The sequence below is a fragment of the Quercus lobata genome, chromosome 4, assembly GCF_001633185.2.
Source record: "Quercus lobata isolate SW786 chromosome 4, ValleyOak3.0 Primary Assembly, whole genome shotgun sequence".
Classification (NCBI taxonomy): domain Eukaryota; kingdom Viridiplantae; phylum Streptophyta; class Magnoliopsida; order Fagales; family Fagaceae; genus Quercus; species Quercus lobata.
Window position 1 is genome coordinate 9,797,404 of NC_044907.1, and position 24,890 is coordinate 9,822,293.

The window sequence follows — 24,890 nt, forward strand, 5'->3', positions numbered from 1 at the left end:
AGCCAAAACAATAATGCTCAATTTTATAAAATAATTATAAAGAGGGCCCGATACTTTATAAGGTAACTTTACTTAGATGCACCATTTTTCTAATTAAAAAAGTTATATTATTTTTATTTCTCAAATACTAAAGATTTTATTTTTATTTTGGCTAAGAGTCTTATGGGTGAAGGAGAGTAGTATTTTGTATTTCTCTTCATGGGAACAGGATAACCCCCTCACACTTGTGGTAAGAAAAAAAAAAAGGTAATTTTCTTAATATTGCTTGTGAAGTTGGTATTTTTTTTCCCTGATAAGAATGTCTAGAACTCTTAGAATACATGACTATTTTTTAGTGAATTTAAAATGGTCAGTTATGATGCATCACTTTTGCATATTATTATTGACACCACCTTCTTTTACATGCAATTTTCACCACTTTTGTTATTCATTAAAAATATTTTATTAAAAAAAATTTGTAAAAATAAGTAATAAATAATGTGAGGATAAATTATAGTTAACACCTTTAAAGTTTTGACTAATGTTAACTACGTTAGAGATATTAAAACTAAACCGTTACTCATTTTTTTGCATTGTTAATGTGATTAGGGACCATATTGGTAAGTTTTGAAATGTTTTATATCTAAACTGACATTAGCTCAAACCTAGTTCAAGACATTAGCTGACATTAGTCTATACCTAAGGAGTTTACTGTATTTTACCCATAATGATATACAAGAAAAGTTAATGGATAGTGGGTTCTTGTATGCTCAACTAGTAAAATCCCTATGGTCCAAAATAAGAAATATGAGATTCAATTATCGCCTACATCAAAAACCAATTTATGTCTTAGTGTGATGATAAATAGCACAATCATTAGAAGTGAATGCCATAAGTTACAACTCTATCAAAAAAAGAAAAGTTAACGGATGCCTAAGAATATTAGTTCATAAAGTTTAAATAATAGGGTTATATATGTAAAATTGCTAATTTAAAACTCCTAAATTTTAGCTTTCACCTAAAATATAGCCTACAAAATAGGACAACTCTTCTATTAGTTTTCAAACTCAATATTCAAAAATGCTTCAATTCTCCTATATTCCTTCAATTAGTGTTTATTTGAAAACAATTTATTTAGTGTTAAAATATAAATTTCTTTGCTAAAAGTAATGTAGATTTTTTGACAAAAATAATACAGTATGACCAATAAATAGTATCAAAAAGTACAATAAAACTCATGAATAATACAAAAAATAAACTGAATAGTAGTAAAAATAAATTAAACAATAAAGAAAGTTAGCTTTATAAGTCCATGTCAAATGCACACACACTCATCTTTTCAACTTTTATTTTTTGTGTTTTATCAAGACCCTCTTTCTTTTTAATTTCGATTTCCCTCGCTCCCTATTCTCATTCATTTAATTTTGTTTTTGTCTTTTTTTTTTTTTTCACCTCAAATGTATAATATGATTAAATATACGCTTAAATTTCAAATAGTGATAAATAGAAAATTAAAAGAGTATACCCAAAAAAAAGAGCCTCGTGCATCGAGGCTCGTATATATATATATATATATATATATATATATAAAACACTTATGATATTATATATAAAAGACTTATGATATTTTATTCTTTTAGAAAGTCAATCTTCTCAAGTCTTGACGAGTCTGGACCCGGGTCCAACAACCCCTGAATATATATGATGTGTTTTCTCGTTTGGCGCCAATTCTCACCTTCTCGAACCTAGTGCTTCTCTCTCTCTCTTTCTTCCTCTCTCAAACCCTAATTTTCACTCCCATTTGTCCTTAATCCCCAAATCAACCGCCTAGGGTTTCACAAAGTCTCCGATTTTCCAACACAACACACATTCTGATCAATCTTCCTCAATGGCCGAGCCTCGCGCCAAGCGAGCAAGAATCGAAAGGTCCGTACACTTCTCTCACTCTCTCAGCTATATTTATGTCCCTGTTTGAGTTCTTGTAAGCGTTTTGAAGCCCACGATTTAGTCTGTGGTGTGTGTGATTTTTTGATGTTATGTGACGGTGACATTGTACTTGGTGTGAACACTGTACAGCTTTAGGTTTTTTTTTTTTGAATTTTTGAAATTTTCTTTGTTGGTTTTTAGTTAGAGGACTGTTTGGTTGCTGAGAAAATGTAGGGGAAGTGAAAAAGATATAGAATCGATGAATTCTTACTCTGAGTTTGAGGTTTTTGATGCTCTGTGATGGTGACGTTGTCCTTGGTGTAACACTGTACAGCGTTAGGATTTTTCTGTTTTTTAAAATTTTTGAAATTTTCTTTGTTGGTTTTTAATTAAAGGACTGTTTGCTTGCTGAGAAAATGTAGGGGAAGTGAAAAAGAAGTAGAAAATTGATGAATTCTTACTCTGAATTCGAGGTTTTTGATGCTTTGTGATGGTGACGTTGTCCTTGGTGTAACACTGTACAGCGTTAAGATTTTTTTTTAAAATTTTTGAAATTTTCTTTGTTGGTTTTTAATTAAAGGACTGTTTTCTTGCTGAGAAAATGTAGGGGAAGTGAAAAAGAAATAGAATTGATGAATTCTTTCTCTGAATTCGAGGTTTTTGATGCTCTGTGATGGTGACATTGTGCTCGGTGTAACACTGTACATCGTTAGGGTTTTTGTTTGTTTGTTTTTTTTATTTAAATATTTGAAAATTTTCTTGTTGGTTTCTAGTTTTAGGACTGTTTGGTTGCTGAGAAAATGTAGGGAAAGTGAAAAAGATATAGAATTGATGGATTCTTACTCTGAATTTGAGGTTTTTGATGCTCTGTGATGGTGACATTGTCCTTGGTGTAACACTGCACAGCGTTAGGTTTTTTGTTTTTTTAAAATTTTGAAATTTTCTTGTTGGTTATTAGCTAAAGGACTGTCTGGTTGCTGAGAAAATGCAGGGGAAGTGAAAATGAAATAGAATTGATGAATTCTTACTCTGAATTAGAAGTTTTTTACTCATTTTCAATAAGCATTCAAATGGAAGAATTTTTTTTATTTTTTTATTTTTAAATAAAAGTTTTTCGGAGTATTTTAAAGCAAATTAATTTTAGCTTTTATTGGTCAAATCCTTGTTATCACATTTTTGGTTCTCTCATAACTTTTTTTTGCTAAAAAGGAAGCTTCTTTGTGCACTGTTATGCTTGCTGCTCTTATATATATAGTGTTAAACTTTTGGGTTCCAATTCTAACGAAAAGTATTAAACCTTTTCATTAAATGAGACCTGTAGAAACAAACAAATCCACTCATTTGAGATTAATACTACTATTAAGCTTACACGAACCTGTTTTCCAAAATTTTGTGTCCAATTATTCATTCTACTTTGTTAGTTGTATTGGAGGATCAATGTTTTTTAAACTTTTCTTTCTCAGAGGGGAAGATGATTATATGCCTGGAAATATAATAGAGATTGAGCTCCAAAATTTCATGACCTTCAATCACCTGAAATGCAAACCGGGATCGCGCCTGAACCTTGTAATTGGGCCAAATGGATCTGGGAAGAGCTCTCTTGTGTGTGCCATTGCACTTGGCCTAGGTGGTGAGCCTCAGGTTAGTTAAAGGCTGATGCCTTATTTGAATACCCTACCTTATGTTTCTTCATACTATATAATGATGGGGGAATTTGTTTCATGCAGCTGCTTGGGAGGGCGACGAGCGTCGGAGCATATGTGAAGCGTGGAGAGGAATCTGGTCATATTAAAATTTCATTGAGAGGGGACACTAAAGATGAACAGATTAACATTACACGTAAAATTGATACACGTAACAAGTCTGAGTGGTTGTTTAATGGTAAGATATTTGGTACTTTAAGTATTGACTGAACCTGGTGTGCCTGGGCTTTGGACAATCCTAGAGAGCCACGGTTGGGTCTTGGCCTAGAGCTGCCCTGGCTTGTGTAGATCATTTCTACTTCATTTGTTAATTTCCCCCCTATTTTTAATTCCTACCTCCATCCCATATTGTATGTCATGTTTAGAAAATTCAATTTTTTAAGGGAACATCATTCAATGCCTTCTCTTTTAGTGAAAAAGGTACAAAATTTCAAAACTACCCTAGTTGATTTAAACTCAAGTGAGAGAATGACATTATTTTTAAATAAATTAAAGCGTAAGTTAGGAAATTTATTTATTAACTTTTTAAAGAGGACTATGTGTTGGGACATCCCAAAATGGAATAGAGAACCAACAATTTGGGACAAAGTTAGTACAAAACATTGGAGCTAAAATGGCTAAAATACAAGGCATTCATGTTAAACATCCCACATTCAGATCACATTCAAAGTTAATACATGTTGAGGGTAACATATTAAAATCAGACTCTATAGGCCAAAACTTTTGGCCCAAGCCCAAAATTTTGAACTAGGCAGGTTCCATGGGCCATCTGGCTGAAAGCCAATCCTAAATACCAGATGAAGAGTCATTTTGGTTTTCCTGATGCTAGGAATTTAATTTATCCACACTCACTCATAAAGAAGGATCTTCTGAATGACCAGTTGAACATTTCATTACCTGGATGTTATCAGCATGTAGTGACTGCTTGTCCAATGAACTATATCTTTTTCTTTTGCGTGCTTAATATTTTCAATCAATTTTAGTTGCTGGAAATTTTTTTTAAAATATTTTTTTGCATTCAAGCGGTAAGTATTAGGGGTTGTTTCTCATTAATGACATCCCTATTACCTGCTATAAATGTGTATGTTCAAGTTTTGCCAGATATTACTTTTTTTGTTAGATTTTGATTTCATGAGGGTTTTTTTTTGTAATGTGAAAGAATACTTAAACTTTCCTTTGAAGCCTTTCTTAGATGAAGATATTGAGGACACCTCACTTTAGGTGCCATTTTAAGTAATAAGCGCCCCAAAAGAACTAAAAACCAAAGGGGAGGGGGCATTTTATTTAATATCAAGTCATTGTAATGTTTTCACCATAATAAAACAAAATCCCATAAAACTTACAAGAAACCTATATTAGCCATTAAATTAATCTCATCCTAGCTGTACGTACTTGGCATAAACAAAAATAATTAAAAATGCTGAAAACCCCTTTTTAATTGCATTTCTCCTGCATTAGATTGAAAATTTGAAAATTTTAGCTGTTTAAGTGCAAGAAATATAGGACCTAGCCTGAGTTTTATCTTTTTGCCAAGTATCTCTCTCTCTCTTTAATGATTCATTTATAAAGGAGAGTAGTTTAGCTTTTATAATAAGAACAAAGAAAGCATAACAGTCTAGCCATTTCTTATCCATCATTTGTTGGTTTCAGGAAAGGCTGTGCCTAAAAAAGATATACTTCAAGTCATTCAAAGGTTCAACATCCAAGTCAACAATTTGACTCAAGTAAGTTTGAAGGATCTTTTTTTTTGATAGGTAATAAAGATTATATTAAAAAACACTACCTTATGCAAAAAAACATAAGGCAGAGAGAAAAATACAAAGGGAAAAGAAAGAGTGTAAAGATAAAGAGAAGGAAAGATACTAAGTACATAGGAGGGAGTTAAGGAACATAGGGAGAGAATCACTAGAGGTGAGTCCCCACGCCCTAGACCAGTCAAACAAAGTGCCACTGAAAGAGGCCAATAGCTGGTCAACCGAACTATCCATGTCCTCAAATGTCCTCCTAAAACATATATTTAATAAATGCGATTCTGCTTCTTTTTACATGTGTATATATATTTATATATGTTCAATTTCTTATCATGAAGTTTGTAATTGAAATTGAGCTCATTGCCTGAAAGCACACTTATGCATGTCTGTTTGCATTTGGTATGAAACACTTCAGAAATGTTTTTCTAATATGGTAATACCTATGCATCGTCCTTAACCTCATATACCGGTCTTTCTGATTGAGTGCCATCATGGCCCTTGTGATCTGCTGGTAGTAGTTTCTTTTCTTCAATTTGGGATCCTGTTGAAGTTCCTTTTTCTCCTCAAGCTGGTGCTTTCTCTTTTGCAGCACGGTGGTACGATTGTGTGACCATATAAGAAACAAATATATTTTGTTTCTTTTATTAGATATATGTTTTAGCTACGTGTTTTTTGTTATTTTTTTCTTAATATGAATTTCTGGTTTATTGTAAAACTCCTATTTTTTTTAATCCCCCTTTCCATTAGATGCTTTCCCAAATGAAAAAAACGAGTAAACTTTTCTTGTGAACATATCCTTTGTGTAGCATTCAAGATGCTACTTGGATTGGTCCATTTGGATGTTTGGGCCTTAAGCCATGCATAGGCCTCTTGTATTCTGAAATTGTGTATTTCATGATTTTTAAATACTTGATTTGCAGAGGACATGTCCCCCTTCTTCTCTAATTAGATTTAGATGACTATGGATATTGATAAATACATCTTAATCATGTCTCTAGTAAGTTTATATGATCACTTTGATCTTGTATCTACTTTTTTTTTTTCCATCTATGGATTCTTTTCTTCTCTTCTTCTGCTGCTTGCCCCCTCCCCTTCCCATCTCCTTTACCCATCACATGAGTGTTAATTAATATTCATAATATTACAGTGACACTATTTGTATGTTATGTAGCTGATTATGATTTCACAGCAGGAGACATGCCAACTAAATTTACTTTTTCTTCTCTCTTCTTTTTTTTTTTTTGGGGGGGGGTGGGGTGGGTGATGTAGTTTTTACCACAAGACAGGGTCTGTGAGTTTGCCAAATTAACTCCTGTGCAACTTCTAGAAGAAACTGAAAAGGCTGTTGGTGATCCTCAACTTCCTATCCAACATCGTGCACTCATAGAAAAAAGCCGTGAGCTGAAGAACATTCAGCTAGTGAGTTTCTAAAGACTCACCTTCTTCCTTAATATAGTGTTAAAGATTTAAAATTATCAGAACTGTACACTTAACACTATATATGGTGTTATTATTATTAACAATTTCTACTGATTTAGTCTGTTGAGAGAAATGGAGAGACTTTGAATCAATGGAGGGCACTGAATGCTGAATTAGAGAAAGATGTTGAGCGTGTTCGTCAAAGAGAAGAACTTTTAACAAAGGTTAGCTTTTGTAGGTTTTGTTCATGATCATTTCTATGCTTGATAACATTTCAAATGTTGATTTTTCTGTCATGCTGCAGGTTGAATCCATGAAAAAGAAATTACCTTGGCTGAAGTATGACATGAAGAAGGCTGAATATATGGAAGCTAAGGAGCAGGAAAAGGATGCAAAGAAGAAGTTGGATGAAGCTGCAAAAACCTTAAATGACCTTAAGGAACCCATTGAGTATGATGACTTATCTTTGGTTCACCAGATATGTAGTGCTTAATATAAATTTTTTGATAGATAATAAAAGTTTTATTGATAAGAAAAAAGTACAATGCGTTTACAATAGTAAACTCAATGCACTTGAAGCTTGTGTAGTGCTTAATGTGAATTCATTATCTCTGAGTTTGATTAAATATTGACTTCATAATATGCTTATGACAATGTTTTATCATGTGGCCATTGACATGCTGACACAGTAGCATGTCTCTGTGCTGGTTATGGCACGTCTTTATTTCTTTATCTGTTGACTTTAGATATGCTATCATTGTACCAGAGACAGCTACTTATGGAATTTTCTCCAGGTGGATTTTTGATAATTAACATGCCAAGTTTGCCGTGACATTTTGCAATTATTTCATATTATACTGAATGGACATCTCCACAATGTGGTCAATCTTATGATCTATGTGAGGTCTTGGGGGTCCATGCATTGGCTATCTGGGTTTAAGCTTGGCTAAACTTCAACAATTCTTTTTCATTTATGGTTTTGTGGGGTGATATAGGAAGGGTTTTATCAAAGGTATACCATACTAAGGACATAGGAAAACCTATATAATTGTTGTGAAAAGTGAGTGACTGATTGTGTGGGTTGCATGTTACTGCTTGCATTTTTTTCCTTTCTTCTTTTTGAGATCAATCACTGTTGCAATATGTCATGTTTCATCTTCTAAAGTGTTAGTTTACTCATTAATCAATCAATTGTTTGCAGGAAACAAAAGCAAGAGAAGGCAGTCTTGGATGCTAAATGTAAAAAAGCTGGCCGTCTCATAAATGAAAATTCAAAAAGACTTACAGAAATTATGTCAAATGAAAGCCATTTGGTACTTACAGCTCACTATCTTTCTTTTAGTTTTTTGGTCTCTTTAATATTTTTTCAGACAATTGTATTTCTTCTGTTGCCTTCAATGTTCATTTACATTTTCTACAGGGGGTGCAAGTACGAGGAAAATATAAAGAAATGGAAGAATTGATGAAGCAAGAAGAATATCGTAAACAAAGGATCATTAAAGCTAAAGAAGGTCTTGCTGCTGCTGAAGCAGAACTTGAAAATCTGCCTCCGTATGAACCTCCAAAAGAGGAGCTTGTAAGTAACTTTTCTGGCCAATTATTGATTTTTTCTGGCGGTGTGGGTTATGATGTGAGTTTATTGACATATGGTCACTGGAGACTTCAACCACTTACAATATATGGAACTGATTTTGTGGTTAACTGTCTTGAAGTATCTTGAAAAAGTTATGGTTTCTCTTATTTTGCTATCATCAAATGTATTGGTGTACCTATCAAAAAAAAGAAAGAAAAAGAAACAGTTGTATTGGTGCAAGTATAATCTACTAAAATTTTGTACAAGTATAATCTACTAAAATTTTATGTAATGGTTTTCCTATAAGTAAATTGGAAAACAATGATTAGTTTGAACTTGTGTGTTTTCTGTTGATGATAATTTACCTGATCACTTTTATGAAAGTTAGTAATTACTGTTTGGTTGCTATTCTTTTGATTTTGTTGATACCTTCACTGTTATTACTGAAAACATTTCTACACCAGGAAAATTTAAAGGCTCAAATCCTGGAACTAGAAGTTTCAGCTAATAATAAGAGGAATCAAAAGTCAGAGAAGGAAAGACTTCTAGGTCAAAAGAAAATGAGCCTCAGGAATTGCCTGGACAGGTAAATTTGAATGAGATTTAAATGTTTCATATGCTTTTTACCTTTTTAATATCTTTCTGATGATTTTTACAGGTTGAAGGATATGGAGAATACACACAACAAATGTCTTCAGGCATTAGTGAAATCTGGAACTGAGAGGATATTTGAGGCTTATCATTGGGTGCAAGAACATCGCAATGAGTTCAATAAAGAAGTGTATGGTCCTGTTTTGCTTGAGGTATGTATTTTATAATTTGGATTGTTGCTTTATGAATTAATTCTTCTTTCACTTACTTTTTAATAATTTTGTGTTCAGGTTAATGTCTCTGATCGGGTTCATGCAAACTATTTAGAAGGTCATGTCCCCTATTACATCTGGAAGGTATTTTTCCTTCATCTGTATCAAACATTAAAAAAAAAAGAAAAAAAGAAGAAGAAGTAAAGTTCTGTACTTTTTTTTCATTTGGGTTCAGCACTTGCTGAGACTTGGATGAGGATCATATTAGGTACCTGAGCTTCTTGTTGGTTTTATTTGTTTTTATTTTAGAGATCTCAGTTACTTAAAAGGAAATTGGGACAAAGGTGGTAGAAAGATTTTGTTAGGCTATGACTGTTTGAATAAGGTCCCATAAGATTTTGATAAACTTGAATAAGACATCAAAGTGAAGGACCATTAAATTAGTTAAATGCAGGACAATGCTTGTCATAGTATGTCACTTATTAAATTAAAAAAATGCTAGTATGTCCCAGACAAATGGATTATATGAACATTTATGTATCAGTTTCTCTCGTGTATTTGAACCTTATATGAATCATTAGAATAATGGTTAAATGATTAATTCATCATTTCTTAATAGCTTAGGGTTTTGTAATAAGTGGTAAGTTGTCTTGGTATTATAGCTGGTGGTCCTAAGTTTGGATGTTATCACTTGTCTCCACTTTACCTCCCATTTAAAAATTAATATTCCACCTTCGGCCTCTAGGGGATTTCTAGGCCCACATGTGATGGGGAGTGTTTGAATAAATATTAAATGTTTAAATTCACCTCTTCCTATCACTTAAGCTTTTGAGATCAATGGCAGTTTATTAGAAACAAAATTATACTTAATATGAACATTATGCAAGAGAAAACAGAAAGACCCCTGCACATCCCAGGTGCTTTACTCTCAGTCTTTCTGCAATGTTTTTGGATGGATGCACGTAGGATTGAGACCTAGAGTGCTTATAACTATGATCCTTTACATTAGCTTGTTATATGAATAATTCTTACCTATTTTTAGAATCAAGGCAGTATTTCAGCTAGACCCTACTGTTTTTTTTCTATTTACTTATGGTATATTCTCTCTTTCCCCATATTTGTATGGGTTGAATTAACCAAGCTTGTGTAATTATTTTGTACTTTTTAATTTTCTTTTTAAGGAATGCTATGTTGTTTATGAAGCATAAAGTTTTTTTTTTTTTTTTTTAATAAAATCATGTTATGTGAACATGATTTTTGTTGGGTGGTGAGGAAAGTTCTTTTTTGACACTAAACTTCTAGTCTTTTTTTTTTTTTTTTTTTAAATTTTTTTGCTTGATTTGCAGTCTTTCATCACTCAAGATCCTAGGGATCGGGACTTTTTAGTAAAAAATTTGAAGTCATTTGATGTCCCAGTCCTAAATTATACGGGGGATGAAGGTCGTGCACCCTTGCCCTTTCAACTAACTAAGGAGGTATGTGACTTGGGCCCAAAATATGTTCTGCAGTTGAATAGTCCAACCATCTTATCATCAATTTTTTTTATTATTATTATTTTTTGATAAGTAACCATCTTATCATCATTTTGTTTTTTTGATACCAAGCAGATGCATTGGATTGGTATCTATTCTCGGCTTGACCAAGTTTTTAATGCTCCCAATGCTGTTAAGGAGGTTTTGACTAGTCAATTTGGTTTGGATCGTTCAGTAAGCTCCCTTAGCTTCCTTGTTCAATTTGTGATGTATTTGACCGAGCCTCATGAAGTTGGGGAGTTTGAAAATGTGGTTTATGATCATGTTTGATATCAGAAGCTTATCTGTTTTTCAACTTTGCTCAGTACATAGGGTCCAAGGAAACTGATCAAAAGGCTGACGAGGTTTTGAATTTAGATATTCTGGATTGTTGGACTCCAGAAAATCATTACCGATGGTCTAAATCTAGATATGGTAACCATTTTTCAGCTAGTGTAGATGCTGTGGGTCGCTCAAGTCTTCTTCTGTGTAGTATGTTTCTAGAAAACCCTTAGTCTTGATTAGTGTTTAATCTAAATCTTTACAATTGCATATGCTGCCAATTCTCATCTCTACTCTGCTTCCAGGTTTAGATGTTGGGGAAATAGAAGTTATGAGGTCTAAGAAAATGGAGCTTGAAGAATCAGTTTCTGTGATTGAGGAAAGCCTTGGGTCATTTAAGAATGATCTAAGATACTTGGAGGAAGAAGCTGCGAAATTTCATAAACAGCGGGTATGCTGAAAACATACAAGTTTCCAAAGTTTTTACTGATGCCTGACTGTTGTGACTGCTGAATGTTTGTGTTGCCAAATATAATTATTGATTCATAACTTATTGGAGTTGATCAAAAATACAAATTTGCATTTGGACTTCATTATGGATATAAATTGTAGGAGGATATTATCAAGATTTTACAGCATGAGAAGAAAAAACGGCGTGAAATTGAAAGCCTAATTGGTAAGTATAAAATATTACTACATAGAAAAGTGCCACATTCAATCTTTACATTTACTTTAGAAAAATATATTCTTTGGTGATCTTAGATCAAAGGAGAAGAAAATTAGAATCTTTGGACAAGGAAGATGATTTGGATACTCTTATGGCGAAGCTTATCGATCAAGCTGCAAAATATAACATTCAGCGATTCCATTGTGCAATGGAAGTTAAGGTGAAGTCACTTTCAGGCTCAGGTTTTTTCCCCCCTTTTAGTTATTATGCTGTGCTGTGACCTTATTTGCTGGTTTATGTCAGAATTAAGAAATAAGTTATCTCTAGTATAGAGATACATATTTTGAAATTTTCAATTGTTTCATTCTTTTTTCCACCTTTTTTACAGGAGTTACTTGTTGAGGCTGTTTCTTTCAAGCAGAGTTTTGCAGAAGTGCATATGGCATCCATTGAATTTGACGCCAAGGTACTTTTTCTGATTAATTGTCAAGCTGATCTAGAAGTTCATACAAGCTTTATTGAAATGTATTAGATACCCATCTTATACTAGTAATGAATCTAAAAATCTGTTAGTCTGAGGGTGTAAAATTAATTTCTATAGGCTGAAAAAGATCATGTTTGTATTTGTGAATCACTTTTTATTTTTTATTTTTGTCTTATTTCTGTAACAACTGAAGGACCTCTCCAAAACTTTATTTAACATGGTTGTTTTCTGTCTTCCTCCAGAATCCCATGATTTGTTATTTTACTAGACTTTTGCTCACACAGTTGACCCTCTTATATTTAAAGTTACAATAAAAAATTGAAATCTATATTGTTTCTGTTTATTATATCCTTATCTCAGTGAACAGATCATTTTGTTATTCTTATAACTGTTTGAGGAGCCAACTTTGTTCTATATTGTATAATTAACAATTTTAACACTTGATAATTAATAGTGTTTTTAAAAACCTTTTTCTTAATACTATTAGTTATAAGAATAAAAAAAATACCCTTATTCTTAAATATATTATGGACAAATTTAGTTAGCTTATTTTTTGAAACAGTAACAAAATAATTTTTTTTGCAATTGTGTATTACTCCTCAACATGGAGTTTTGTTCACATGATCAAAATTCTCAATGAGAGTTTATTTTTAAACAAGACAAGTGGACCTTCCTTCAGCCTCCATTATGTATGCTCTTTGTCTTCCTTTTCTATACGTGGCATACTTCAAAATCAGGTGGAGTCCTTTCAAGAAGGCCCTATCTCATGAAGCGGAGGCCACTAGTTTGAATCTCCCATCTTCCTCCACTTAGGACCAAAAATCCCTTATTAAAAAAGGGTGTCCTTAAATTCTTGAATTTGTCTTGGAGATTTGAATTTTTTTTTAAATGATAATCGCGTAGAAATTTATAAATTTAATAATTCTGTTAAAATATTACTTCTTCTTTTTCTTTCTGTTTTAACTAACATATACAATGACCCATCCCCCCTCCATTATGTATGCTCTTTGCCTTCCTTTTTTATGTTTGTAACCAATTCACATAACATCTTGCAAGTCTCCTGATGAAGTTTTCTTTTGTCTGTAGGATCTCTGTATGTTATATGCACAAATTTTTCTGTTATTTTGTTGAAGACATGGCATACCTGACCCCACTAAATATATCTTCAGTTTCTGATCACTTTGCTGATATGTATGTATTGGTTTTCTGACTTTTAGATTAGAGATTTGGAAGTTGATCTTAAGCAGCATGAAAAGTTTGCTATGCAAGCATCACTGCACTTCGAATATTGTAAGTTGCTACTAAAATGTAATTTTGTTTTTTCTTTGGCTAGAAAATTTTCAAAAATCTTTTCATCTGTTCATGGGCTTTCATTGTGACCCTTTTATTGAAAAATCGTTTAGTTGTGTAGCTTGGGTGTACTTCCCATGAACTAGGGCCTTGCCATTTTTTATTACTTATAAAAAAAAAATTATGATTTTTTTATTTGTTTTGCTTATAAAAGGTATAATTTTAAACTGGCCTTACTGGCATTACTTACATAAACTGAGTGAGCAGGTGACAACATATTGAGAAATAAACAGATCTTGAAAGTAATTTTGCTTTGTAGTCCTTTCTTTTCAGGAGCTTTTTCTCCTTTAAAGAAAGCTTACACTTGTGATTTTTAAAGGTCAGTTAATATTATGGTTATGCTAGTTTTGGAAGGAGATCATATTATCATAATTGCTTCATAGGTAGTTTAATATGTTTGTGGCTTGGTTAAAAAATTTCTTGTGTGATTCCAGTTAGGGATCTTTGTGAAGATTTTGTCACTGGAGCTAGTATCATTAAAGTGGCTCAAGAAACCGAAAATGTTCTTGGAGATACTTTTTATATAATGTGTATTTAAGTGATTAAGAAGAAGCCTATGTCTTTAAATATATTATCCTGTTTATGAGATAGGGCCAAATCTAGAAATTAATTATAGGTAAAATTGTGTGCCAAATGGCTTTTTAGTATTAGTTTAAGAAGTTTGGCATGATTAGTCCACAACCTTTTGTATAATATTTTATGCTGAAAGTTTTCTTCCAATTTAATAAAATTTGCTTATTAACTTGTCAATATATATATTACAATTAAGTTCCACCAAAGATTTGATTCATTCTTCTGAGTGATGGAATTTCGATGTCTTAGTGAGGTATTGGTGAGTTGGTATCGTTTATCATCTTGGCAATAGCTATCAAGAGTGTAAGAAATTGATTGAGACTAACAATATTTTTGCCATGATGTCTTCTCAATAAGAATTCCCACGTATTATATTGTCCTCAAAGGATTGCAAGTTGTATATTTTGGAAGCCATGATATCAAATTATGTGAACTATATTTCTTGTGAAACTGACTATATACCATTTTACTTCTTGTTAAGGTAAGAAGGAGGTAGAGAATTTTAGACAGCAGCTTTCAGCTGCCAAGAGACAAGCAGAATCAATAGCTACGATCACTCCAGAACTTGAAAAGGAATTTCTTGAGGTTTGTATTATGGCTTAAAGTTGAAACAGGTCAAACATTGTCTAATATGCCAGTCTCATGACTAGTTTCACTTTAAGAATTTATTGTTTTCTTCAGTGCTTCATATTTTCATGGCTCTTTATTCAAGAAACATTCTAATTTCTTCTGTGTTGACATGTAGATGCCTACTACTATTGAGGAATTGGAGGCTGCCATTCAAGATAATATATCACAGGCTAATTCTATGCTTTTTTTAAACAACAATATTTTGGAAGAATATGAACACCGTAAAAACCAGGTAGTGTTCTGCCATCTTTAGTATAATTTGTACTAGTTTCTATTATATTTTATTTTAACTGTAATTAAAACCATGTCACAGATAGAAGATCTTGCAAAAAAACTTGAAGCAGATAACAAGGAGCTGAGGAGGTGTTTAGCTGAAATAGATAACTTGAAGGTGAGTGAAATTTAGTTGCCTCATTACATAGCCAGGGTTCTGTGAAGTTACTATTTCTCTCCTTCAATCCATTCTCACTAGTCATCATCCTGTGATCAAAGTCAATGTAAATGGGATAAGCCAATAAAACATATATTCTCTGCATAATTTAATACTGAAGCTAAAGGCTTACTTTAATCATTAGAGGACAGGGAAGACAATGTGCATGGATTGCCACATGTTGCTAAAAAAGATTACCTATTGCACAGCTCACCTCCTCTTTCTTGTTCTCTCACCTTCCTTACCAGTGAATTCACAAATCATAAAATCAATCTGTTCTTTTATCATTCCTCCTTTTGAAATTGTTTTAGTTCATCTAGAATTTCCATGTAACAGTAGTCAATTGAATATTATCTAGATGACTAAAATCAGGGTAAAATTATTTTGCTTCTCTTTCTGAAATGTTGATCTTAATCATCATAGCATTTGGCTGGCTAAATTATTTGGTAATTCATCTGGGTAACTTTTGGTTTCAAATTTCAATTAAAACCTAAACAAGTCCTGGTGTTTAGTTTTTGAAAAAAAAGAAGATCCAGGTGTTTGGTTTCCTTTTAAATTGATTGATATAATTGTATTGTTTTTATATTGTTTTCATTGTATACAGGAATCTCATGAATGGCTAGAAATTATTAGATGGGAAGAAACTAGCATGTTCCCAAACTCAAGCTAATATTGCTCCTCACTTGTTGTGTCAAAATTCTAGGGAATGAATAAACTGAATAATTTAAAAGAATAATCTGATCCTATCATATCATATTATTAATCTTGTATGCTTTTAGTTTTTTCCCCATCTCCTCTTGTTACTTTCTTGTATGTCACATATTTGCTCAGCTGCCTCAATTTATATGTTTTGATATTGATATGTATTTATGTGGTCTAATTTTTCCTATTCAATGTCCTAATTTTAAATTGGTGCAGGAAAATTGGCTTCCAACATTGAGAAATCTTGTTGCTCAGATAAACGAGACTTTCAGTCATAACTTTCAAGAGATGGCTGTCGCAGGAGAGGTTTCATTGGGTATTCATTACTTTGCTTATAGAGAATGTACCTTATGGCCAGTTTGGATGGAAGGAGAGGGAGGGGGAGTAAAGGGGAGTAGAGTAGAGTTGGCTAGAAATTGGCAATTGCCAGCCAACTCTCTTCTACTTCCCCCTCCCTCTCCCTCCATCCATTATAGTATTCTTTCTCAATTATTTTATTTAATGTTTCTTTTTCTTAGATGAGCATGACAAGGACTTTGATCAATTTGGAATACTTATAAAAGTCAAGTTCAGGTAACTGCAGCTTTGGATTTGTTTTATATTTTTAGTAAAGCACATTTCATATGCTACTGGGCATTTTGCTTCTTTAAGCACACCCCAAGGGGTAGCACATTAGTTGGGGACCATACCTTGTGAAGTGGAGGTCACTATGAAGCTCCCATTATCCCTCTCCTTGGGGGCCAAAACGAATAAAAAATATATATTATTTTTTAATGTGTGAGTTCTGGCTTTTGAACAAGGGATCTGGCTTTTTAATGTGCGAGTCCTTGGGTGTTATTGCTAAACTTCTCTATAATAGAAACCTGCCTTTTGAACAAGGGATCTGGATTGTTAAGCTAGAATCAGTTTAATCAAAATATATACTTAAAACAATTACAGTAAAGAGAGATAATTATGAGCTGAATATTATCTCATGTAGTCAGCCAGTATACACTTTAGATATTCAGTAGTTACTGCCTTTAATTACAACTTTACCTTGAAGGCCGAGCATCTAAACTTTGAAATTGTTGAATTGCAATATGTCAAAAATTTTGGATTAGCTCTCTTGACATTTTTACTTCCTTCTTACCAACTAAATAGCATGGAAAAAGGCGGATCAGATCTCTTTATAACATTTTGGATGTGCTATTACCAATCCAGTTAGAAAGACACAGTTAGCATGATGCTATAATACTGATAGAAATGTGTCAAAATATTTACAAACAGTATTAAGGAAGTATCATTCATCATCCCAAGATGTCTGGCATCTGACAATCTGGGTTGAGACTGTTTGATGAAGATGATGTAAGTAGAGCTTTCAAAGCTATGAATGTGGATAAAGCCTCAAGAGTCAAGACCATATTCTATGATTGCCAATGGTGTTTGAACAGGGTCCTTAAAGGTCCTTTGGTAATATGAATATCAAGGATTTAAATATTATGGTCCATTGTGATTTAGAGATAAATTTATTCATTAAACTACTTATAAAAAAAATAAATTTATTCTTTATAATGTTGATATACATTCTTTTCATTTATAATTTCTTTGTTTTGTGCTCTTTAAATTTGCTTTTGAATCATATCGAACCACTTAGGCTCACGCTTTCATTTGGTTTCACCTTTTGCATTTAAGGCAAGCAGGACAGCTCCAAGTTCTCAGTGCTCATCATCAGTCTGGAGGGGTATCGAATCTTTTTGTATTTATGTCTTGATTGCTTTTGTGACAGTTGTTTTTGATGTGTCCTTAAATTTCCTTCTTCTAGGAACGGTCGGTATCAACCATTCTTTATCTTGTTTCTCTCCAAGATCTTACAAACTGCCCATTTAGGGTTGTGGATGAGATAAATCAGGGTTAGTCACTGTATCAAGTGTTTTACAAATTCTTACTACATTAATACAGCTCATAGAATTTATTTTGACCTCCAAATTCTGCAGGGATGGACCCTATAAATGAACGAAAGATGTTCCAGCAACTAGTGAGAGCTGCCAGCCAACTGAACACACCACAGTAAGAACACTTGTTTAACCTGATAATTGCTGTCTACATATAATTTGGCAAGCTTGTGATCAGTTGCATGTCTGTCTCATCATGTTCAAATGGTGGTTATATTAAAGGCTTTTAGGAGGTTGTAACTACAAATGGTTAAGGAATTTAGTTTAGGTGTCTGGTGTTGGTAGTAGTAGTTGGCTATTGCTTTTGTTGAAAAAGCACATAAACACCCAGAGCTTTAATATTATTTTTCTTTATCTCACCTCAAGGGTAGCACAATTGGGTCAGGACCATGCCTCCATGAGGCACTAGTCTAGTTCAAATCTTTGCTTTCTACCCACTTAGGGACAAAACTCACATATTAAAAAAAAACTTTATTTTTCTGTGTCAAATTTGTGGGGCTAATGAGCCTACTGTGTCCCACATGCAATCTGCAGTGGCTGCTGAAATTTGCTTGGAGGGACACTCGTCATTTTTTCCTACAAAAGAAACAATTACACTTGGATTCTGGTGAAATGGCAATTCTTCTCTTTGAATGTAAAGCATGAGGATTATAAGATTGAGAGCTTAAATAAAATATTTATGTACTGAACCATTACTGTTTAATGCAACAAAATTGTTATTTCATTTCTTGTAGTTGACAAAAACAAGTTATAGGTCTCTTAAACTTTCTTTCCAAAAATGCAAAGATGGCTGAAGTATTAGTTTCATCAATATGCAGGTGTTTTCTACTGACTCCAAAGTTGCTACCTGATTTGGAGTACAGTGAGGCATGTAGCATTCTGAATATAATGAATGGGCCTTGGATTGATCAGCCCTCAAAAGGTAATGGTAACACCAGATAATCTCTATCTATTTGTTTTGCTTATAAGCAACTGACTGGCATGACTTTGTGTACTGTTTATTCAGTGTGGAGCAGTGGAGATTGCTGGGGATCTGTCACAGGTTTGTTTGGAAAAACTCAATGCTGAAATAACAATATCAAACTCTCTAGTTCAAATGCCCTCACTTTAGGATTTTTTGTTTAAAGAAAATTTATGGCAGCTATTGTATTCATCCGAAGTAGCCCATTTTTTGCACCATATCAGATGGTTATGTATAATAGTTTTGGCATGTAATTATATCTCCTTTTGCCATTGTATAGATGATCCTTTCCTTTAATAGTTAATAATCAATCTAATTTATATATATATATATATATATATATATATATAAAAGATGGATCCCCAAAACTGGAGGAATAGAATTGGGTGTGAACCAATCTATTACATAAGTTCGAAGCATTTTGTGGCATTCTACTATTGGTGGATGTAAAAATATAGTTTTACTAAAACCCAATCCGTATCAAATTTGAACTCATTTACAATATAATATTCTTTCGTACTTCATAGAAATATGCAAGTTTATTCACTGGTGTGGAAAAAAAAATCTTCTAAAAAAATCTATGGAGTACCCTTGAATGGGTTGTGTCATGTGTGTAGTATAACTTATTTCATTATTCCTTAAAAGTTATCATAATTTTGAGTAGAGCTTGTGGTGTGTCTTGTGTTAGAATCTTGTGTTTGTTTATTTCTTAAGAAAAAAAAAAAAAAAAACTCTATTTTGGGATTCTCTATTTTAACTTCTATATCTTTTGGTAGTTGAGGTCTTTATGAGTTACTCCAAACACCTTGCACAATTCTAAGGAAAAAAATAAAACTTATTTAGGTAACCATTTTTAAAAGAATTAAGTATTGTAACTTAATGATACTGCAATAATGCAATTTCTCTCTAAACATATATATATATCTTGCCTGAGTAGAATTTTAAGTCATCTCAATCACAACTTTTTGGGCTTCTTGAATAAATTATTGAAACATGGCAAATATATGGAGATGCGCCAATAATTGTTTGTCACAATACAGTGATCCAAGAATCCCAAATGGTAGAGTTTTAGAAGATGCTTTGTTTTACTTATGTTAGAAATTAGATTAGATATGTAATAAATGGTAGTCTTGTATATCATTGGTTATAATATGCCCACAAAAAGAAAAAAAAAAGTGAAATACATTGAAGACTTTTTTAGTCATAAAATTACCCCCCCCCCCCCAAAAAAAAAAAAAAAAAAAAAAACTAATGATCAATAGAACTTGTCTGAAACTTAAGAGAATAATAAAACTGACTTCTTGGTTTTTTATTTATTTGGAAAGCCATAATATTTTCACAACAAATTATAAGTGGTTAGTTGTTATTGATTCTAATTTAAACTTATCATTGAAATTACTTTTTTGTGCAACCAATTACAACCCATAATAACCTATTACTTAAGATTTGTTGTGAAAGTGTTGTAAACATAATATTTCTCTATAAAGAAAGATAGGTACATCATAATTAATATAAGGAATGATTATTACTTTATACTCCCTCGGTCTCACTTTGTTTGTTCTTTATTCCATTTTGGGATGTCCCAAAATATTGTCCTGTTTCTAAAAATAAAAGTCATTAATTTACTAATGTTCTTATTATACCCCTATTAATTTACTAATTCCATTTTTTGATAAATTTATTTAAGGGTAGTTTTGGAAACTTATACATTTTTAAAAGGTAAACAAGACAATAAATGATGTTTCTTTAAAAAGTTTGACTTTTCAAACAGGACAAACAAAGTGAGACGGAGGGAGTAATTATTAATAATAATATATGGAAGGACCATCACTTCATAATTAATAAGGATCAATAGCACTCATTTTGAAAATTAAGGGATCAATATCACTCGCTCATTCTTGGCTTTAAAAAAAAAAAAAAAAATTTTATTTAGAGTAATGTTAAGGACACACTCCAACTCACACCCAAATATACACCTATGTGTAAACTCTTAATTAGATTTCAGCATTTTCAAGTACATGTGGTAGATCCATATGAAAGTGTTATAATCCAATTAGAAATTGACACATAAGGAAAGTGTGAATTTGAGTGTGAGTTGGGGTGTGTCCTTAAGATTACTCATTTGTTTTTCGGAAGTAAAGCCATGCATTAATCAATAGACTATTATTTCATAATTAATATAAGGAAGGACTGTTACTTCATAATTAATTTTCCATTACTATATATGGATAGCTTATCAATTCATAATTAATAAGTAATAACAATAAATGGAAGGACTATTGCTTCATAATCATAAGTTTTTTTTTTTTTTTTTTGGCATCATACCAAGAAATATGGTTTTGGTGGAAATAAGGATGGTACGGTTCCCAAATGCCCTATAAAAAAGTATAGAATTGCATAACCCTTATTCACAAAAAATAAAATAAATAATAAAAAAATAATTGCATAATCCTAGTACTTCAACTCAGAGATGACAAAACTCTCTACCTTTTGCCCTATAAATACTTCAAAATTTAAACTTTTATGATTTATTTCTCCTTTTTAAGTGATTCCAAGCCCTACATTTCTACCCTTTCTCACAAACCCAAAAAAAAAAAAAAAAAAAACACTTAATATTGATGAAATCAATCAGGTGCATATTTGTCATATTATTTTTTTTTAAATCATTACTAATATGCTATATTAGTATATTTATTTTTTGAGTGAAAAACCAAAGTCATAACTTAATCTAGCTGCTTTGTGATTCATTCAATGTTTACTGTGACTTTGTAGGTGAGGAAATGGTTCCCATGATAGAAGCAAAAGATTGCAACAAAGTTTGGACTTGTAAGGGTGATGACCGATGCCAGGCAGACCGTCAAAACCAATTCAAGGGCAAGGGAATATGTGACGCATACACCGCACCTTTGGTTCCGATGCAGTGCTTTTGTGTATACCCATCTTGATTATGCAACATGTACTGAGAATATTGGTGTTAAAATTATTGAACTCTATGATTATGGTTATGGATTATTTATGTCAAAGTTTAAGAATGATTTGGATGAGTTATCTTCTTCTTCTTCTTCAAGAAAAGAATAATTTATATTACATATGCAAGTTGTGGATTTTGACTCTTCCTAGCTATCAAGCATGAAGCATCCAGTTAATCCTTTGGGATCACCCTCATGATTATTTGGTGTTTATGGGATGAGAGATTTGAAATAAAAACCTTGTTTCTTGCTTTGTGTTCCATTGAATCTAATTCACCCCCAAAGAGAGTGAGAGAGAGAAGAACAAAAGAAGTGCTTAGCAAAAAGATATCTTGGAAGTCCTTTCTGTTTTTTCATTTTCATAAGAAACCACAATAAAGGTCTCATAATGCATTCCGACAATCAAAGTTTGCCACACAACTTTAAAAAATAAATAACCAACAATGTGATTCTTTTGTGATAACACGTTTTTTGGTATTTCATAGCTTAGTTCAGGGGTGTTTATGGGTCGGATTGAGGAGTTTTTTCAACCCAATCCACTATAGTGGCTTAAAAAAAATTCAACCAAACCCAACCCATCATAGAGGTTTAACCCAACCCACGTGGATCAGGTTGGGTCAGGTTGGACCTTTTTTTTTTTAAATAATAATAATTATTATTAAATTGAGCATTAGAACAACACCACCACAAATAAGAAGAAATTTATAATCAAATAATCATGAGTATAACATCAAACAAACACAAAGTATATGAGAAGAACATAGGGTTTGGGTTTTATTTAGGAAAATGGGCAAAAAAATAAATAACAAAATAATATAATATATTTTTTTTAAATTTAAAAATATATTAAATATAGGTAGGTCGGGTCAGGTTAGGCAAATTTGTAAATTTCACGACCCAAACCCAACCAAAAAAATAAAAAAATAAAAAAATAATGACCTAAACCAACCCACCAACCCTTAAAAACCAACCCAACCCATTGGGTCAGTTTTGACAGGTTCGTTACACACCCCTAGCTTAGTCATAAAACCATAAAAAAAAAAATGTGAAATACATGTTTTTTGTGATAACATTTAACATTGAAATTAACCATGGAGATGGCAAAAGAGGGTTTGAGGGGAAAATATCCATAAGTTAATGACTAGTGAAACACCATGATGAATGGCTTCAAAAAAAAAAACACCATGATGAATCTATTTATATAATATATGAAGTGTAATATTTATTGTTATTATGCTCTTGTTAAGCAACATCAGCGAAACAGTTGGTCTATTTCAATCCACTTCGGTTCATTTGGTCTACTTTGGTAATGTCTTTTAGGTTTGTGTAGAAAGATGAGTTGCTTAGTTGACAATTATGCTACATTCTTAACATAATGTTGGTAGGTTCTTAATAAAAATTACATTTTTTTTTTATGTTATTAAAGTCTTGTATTTGTTTTCTAATATAAGTGATATATTTCCATATATTTGCTCCATTTTTAGGTTATTCAAGACGTATGAAGGATAAATTGTTTGTAAAGAGTAGTAGAAACAAACTCCAAATACTCATTACACTAGCAAATTGCGTGCGTGATATGCATGGATAATGCTTTAAGTTTTAGAATAAGAAATGATAGAACTGTGTGCCTAGTTAATGATCACATGATAATTAAATTATCATACTATGCTAATGCAAATCTCAAAAGTTATGGTGCAACTATTAATAAAATTTCCTATTTAACTATCATTGAATACCAATTTTAACACATGAAACTATTCAAAAAACTTAAAGAAATTAATGAAAAAGAAGAAATTAATTGATAGAAATATTTCCAATTAAGAGTAGCAACAACATGAACTCTTTGAATATCCAAATCTTCAAATTCTCCATCAATATTTAATGTAAATTGCATATCAATCCTTTTATCATTTAAATTAAAATAGCAAGTAATAATACTTAACAGTATCAAGGACAATCCGTGGCATGAAAAATAGACCACTGGTGATGAGTAAAATTTCCTTCTTCTAAGAACGGTCGGTATCAACCATTGTTTATCTTGTTTCTCTCCAAGATCTTACAAACTGCCCATTTAGGGTTGTTGATGAGATAAATCAGGATTAGTCACTGTATCAAGTGTTCTACAAATTCTTACTACATTAATACAGCTCATAGAATTTATTTTGGCCTCCAAATTCAGCAAGGATGAACCCTATAAATGAATAAAACATGTTCCAGAAACTAGTGAGAGCTGCCAGCCAACTGAACACACCACAGTAAGAACACTTGTTTAACCTGATTATTTCTATCTTCATTTAATTTGGCAAGCTTGTGGACATCAATTGCATGTCTGTCTCATCATGTTCAAATGGTAGTTTAGGTGTTTGGTGTTGGTAGTAGTAGTTGGCTATTACTTTTGTTTGAAACAGCACATAAACACCCAGAGCTTTTAATATTATTTTTCTTTATCTCACCTCAGGTGTAGCACAATTGGGTGAGGAACATGCCTCATGGAGGTACTAGCTAGTCCAGTTCAAATTTTTGCTTTCTACCCCCATTAGGGTCAAAACTTTCTTTCAAAAATGCAAAGATGGCTGAAGTATTAGTTTCTACTGACCCCAAAGTTGCTACCTGATTTGGAGTACACTGAGATGTGTAGCTTTCTGAATATAATGAATGGGCCTTGGATTGATCAGCCCTCAAAAGGTAATGTTATCACCAGATAATCTCTATTTATTTATTTTGCTTATAAGCAACTGACTGGCACAATTTTGTGTATTGTTAATTCAGTGTGGAGCAGTACGATTGCTGGGGATTTGTCACAAGTTCGGTTGGAAGAACTCAATGCTGAAATAACAATCTCAAGTTCAAATGCCCTCACGTAAGGATTTTTTGTTTAAAGAAAATGTAGGGCAGCTATTGTATCCATCCGAAGGAACACTTTTTTGTACCATACCAGATGGTTGTGTATAAAATGATCCTTTTTTTTTTTGGCATGTAATTATATCTCCTTTTTGCCATTGTAAATGTGATCTTTTTCCTTTCCTTTAACAGTTATTAATCAATCTAATTATATATACACTAGACTCATCCTTTGCGAGTTCAATAATGCTATTTTTTATTTATATGTTTTTTTGGTATAGTGTTTTATTGTTTAATAGTGATAATAAATAAACGTATGTAATTTTTTTTTTTTTTTTTTTTTTTTTAAGAAAGAGATAAAGTAACGAGGAATAATGTTTAAAAACGAGATAGAGATAGTGTCTT

At 32.3% G+C, this 24,890-nt stretch overlaps 1 protein-coding gene across 4 annotated transcripts; it reads left to right on the plus strand.

Moving 5' to 3' along the window:
- The first annotated feature begins 1,628 nt into the window (after nt 1–1,628).
- Nucleotides 1,629–21,690, plus strand: LOC115986684 (structural maintenance of chromosomes protein 5). Of its 4 annotated transcripts, none has more exons than XM_031109919.1 (31): nt 1,629–1,905; nt 3,369–3,546; nt 3,633–3,786; nt 5,259–5,332; nt 6,629–6,778; nt 6,898–7,002; nt 7,083–7,228; nt 7,980–8,091; nt 8,199–8,354; nt 8,816–8,937; nt 9,010–9,154; nt 9,233–9,298; nt 10,501–10,629; nt 10,762–10,860; nt 10,992–11,157; nt 11,253–11,398; nt 11,560–11,623; nt 11,710–11,834; nt 12,003–12,080; nt 13,316–13,388; nt 14,503–14,606; nt 14,767–14,883; nt 14,965–15,042; nt 16,000–16,099; nt 16,302–16,356; nt 17,455–17,503; nt 17,585–17,672; nt 17,757–17,829; nt 18,533–18,636; nt 18,721–18,756; nt 21,448–21,690. In XM_031109919.1, the coding sequence occupies exons 1-31, from the start codon at nt 1,868–1,870 to the stop codon at nt 21,618–21,620; spliced, it is 3,303 nt and encodes a 1,100-aa protein (XP_030965779.1). In that variant the 5' UTR covers nt 1,629–1,867; the 3' UTR covers nt 21,621–21,690. The 4 variants fall into 4 exon arrangements, with proteins under 4 accessions (XP_030965779.1, XP_030965781.1, XP_030965780.1 ...); XM_031109921.1 differs by lacking the exon at nt 21,448–21,690 and adding an exon at nt 18,845–18,954 and having other exon boundaries at nt 18,721–18,783; XM_031109920.1 differs by lacking the exon at nt 21,448–21,690 and having other exon boundaries at nt 18,721–18,954.
- Nucleotides 21,691–24,890: the final 3,200 nt, after the last annotated feature.